This window comes from Coffea eugenioides, chromosome 8 (assembly GCF_003713205.1).
Source record: "Coffea eugenioides isolate CCC68of chromosome 8, Ceug_1.0, whole genome shotgun sequence".
NCBI lineage: Eukaryota > Viridiplantae > Streptophyta > Magnoliopsida > Gentianales > Rubiaceae > Coffea > Coffea eugenioides.
In genome coordinates, this window is record NC_040042.1 from 8,761,400 (window position 1) to 8,764,018 (window position 2,619).

The 2,619-nt window shown below is 40.9% G+C and overlaps 1 protein-coding gene across 1 annotated transcript; it reads right to left on the reverse strand.

The window, feature by feature from the left end:
- Positions 1–1,473: 1,473 nt before the first annotated feature.
- On the reverse strand, positions 1,474–2,619 carry LOC113780154. Its single transcript, XM_027325967.1, has 2 exons — positions 2,445–2,619; positions 1,474–2,237 (listed from the first exon to the last, which is right to left on the reverse strand). The coding sequence occupies exons 1-2, from the start codon at positions 2,617–2,619 to the stop codon at positions 1,474–1,476; spliced, it is 939 nt and encodes a 312-aa protein (XP_027181768.1).

Here is a 2,619-nt window from a genome sequence, read left to right on the forward strand (position 1 = left end):
GGTTTCGAACGTCACAAATGCATGGTCCGTTTTTATGGTTCTCATACAAACTTCCTAGCCAAACTCATACCAAATAAACACACATAAACCACCTCCTATTTGCCTTGCAAGAAAACCGAAATTCCTTTCCCAATTTAATCCCAAGACTTACCCAATACTAACCATAATCTAGGTGCTAATCCTACTAACTTTACTGGTTTCTCCACCTAATCAATTAAACTCTAATCACTTAAGCCCTAACCCAACCAAACTAACTTTCTTTTGACTTAGGGTTTCATGACTAATCTAGAATTTGCTACTTACCAACCATACAAGTGAAATTAATACATCAATGATGCCATTAACAAGCCAAAAATCCAACCAAACCAACTCTATGAATCATGAATCAAGAAACCCTACTTTTTCCTCCTAGCCTTTACCAAAATCAGCAATATAATCATCAAAATAAACCATAAAACTACTCCATAATCATCACACAGCCCATAAAAATGTATAATCACAACAAAAGCATCACTTCCATAGCTTCAAGATTAAAACCCCAAAATTTAACTTCCAAGTAAGATGATATACCTTCAAATAAACTTTGTAGATGATCAAACTTCAACAATCAAGTACCCAAGTTGATCCCTTAAGCTCCAAAAGCAAGATGGAAGCTAGAAGTTGAAGAATTTTGAAGGAAATCTCCCCCTTCTCTTGCTCTCTCTCCCGGCCTCTCTCTCTCTCTCTCTCTTTCTCTTTAGTTTTTGTTTTGTTGATTTCTTATGATTATCTTGCAAGTCTAAGGTAATAAATAAGTCAAAGACAATAGAAGATATTTATCACTTCCACCAATCAAATAAAAGCTTGGTTATTGCCTCCTAGCCCTTACAACCTTTACTTTCTCTTTCTTACTCCTTTGCCCTTAAACATTGAAAATCTTTCAATTTACTCCATAAATGATAACTTAATCTAGTCTAAAACACTTGATCACACTTAATCACGTCACCAATCACACTCCTATCTTAACCACCTATACTTAATCATACTTTATCCATAATGGAACCCACTAAACAACAACTTTTATAACATTGGCAAAATTAGGGTTTTAAACCCAACTTAAGCTTTCTAATCTATGGGAACACTAAAGGGTTTACTAGTTGGAGGTTTTTCGAACTTTTAAACTTCCTTACCCCATATAAAAGAAATCGAATCCTATAATTACTTACTCCAAAACACACACTAGAATAGCTAGCTTAACTACAACTCAATCTTGTGCTTAATACAAAAGCTAGGCTTTTAATCTTAACCCAAATTAGGATTTTCTCATTAACCCTAAAACCAAATTTTTATCGCACAAATAATGAATATCACCTAATATCAAACTTAAGAACTGACCGGGGGCTCACAACCTCCCCCACTTAGAATAATTTCGTCCTCGAAATTAATGCCTTTATTCGTGAACCATAATTGCAGGGTTTGTAAGATTACGTGTCGTCAGGGTCTAATAAACACTTGCGGTGCGCCGATAGGAAAGGGCGTCCCTTTGATACCCGCCGAAGGGTCAATCACCTCTTGTTGACCCATTGCATATACTCTAACTGGTCCTTTGGGTCGATTTTTCCCTGCATTTGACGGCTTAGTTGTGGTCCCTTCAGTCGGTGGCTTAGGTCTCTTTTTTTGCATCTTAGGGCATTGGGCAATCAGTTGTTCTGTACTACCACATTTATAACATTTTCGGATCGAACTGTTCTTCCAACAGTTTTCGTCGGTGTGATTGGCCCCGCAGAAACCACAGGTTGGCCTAGTTCCTGAAGTCAATACTCTACGCTGAACACCCCTCTGGGGCCCCTGCCCTACTCGACCTCTCCCAAAATTTCCCTGGTCTAGGGTTCCTGCGGGTCGGGGACCATCTGTTCCTCGACCTCTCTTAAAAGGTGGCACACTTCTCGAACTCTGTCCGGTCGCAAAATTGCTCGAATCGGGTTGCCTCCTTTTCCGATCATGAAAGGCTTTTACCTGTTTCCTAGCTGTCTCAATCCGCTGTGCTTTTTCTAGCGCCTGGCTAAACGTGTCCAACTGAGTAGCTGCTAGTGCCTCTTGGATCTCCACATTCAAGCCATGGATAAAGCGGCGAATTCGCTTTTGCTCCGTTAGCACCAATTCCGAAGCGAAGCGAGAGAGTTTTGTAAACTGGGTTTCATACTCCACCACACTGGATGCCCCTTGGCGCAGGCGGATAAAATCATCCTCACGTCTCTCTTGTACAATGGGAGGTAAATATTTTTCATTAAATTCTCGTGTAAAGTTAACCCATGTCTAGGGGGTCTGTTCCCGCTCCCACTTGGCTCTAATCACATTCCACCAGGCTCGGGCAGTCCCTTCAAACTGAAAAACAGCAAAAGATATCTGCCGCTCCTCCGAATACCTAAGCGCGGCATATATATCTAACATACGGTCCAGCCAACCTTCCGCTAAATCAGGATTAAGTCCACCTATAAACTTTGGATGTGCAAATTTTTGGAACCGTTCTAAGGCACGGTCCTCTCCCTCGTGATTGCCTGGATTATTTCCAGGGTTTCCTGTAGTATTCCCATGGCCCTGACCCTGTTGGTCAACCATACGTTCTAACAGGTCAGCCAT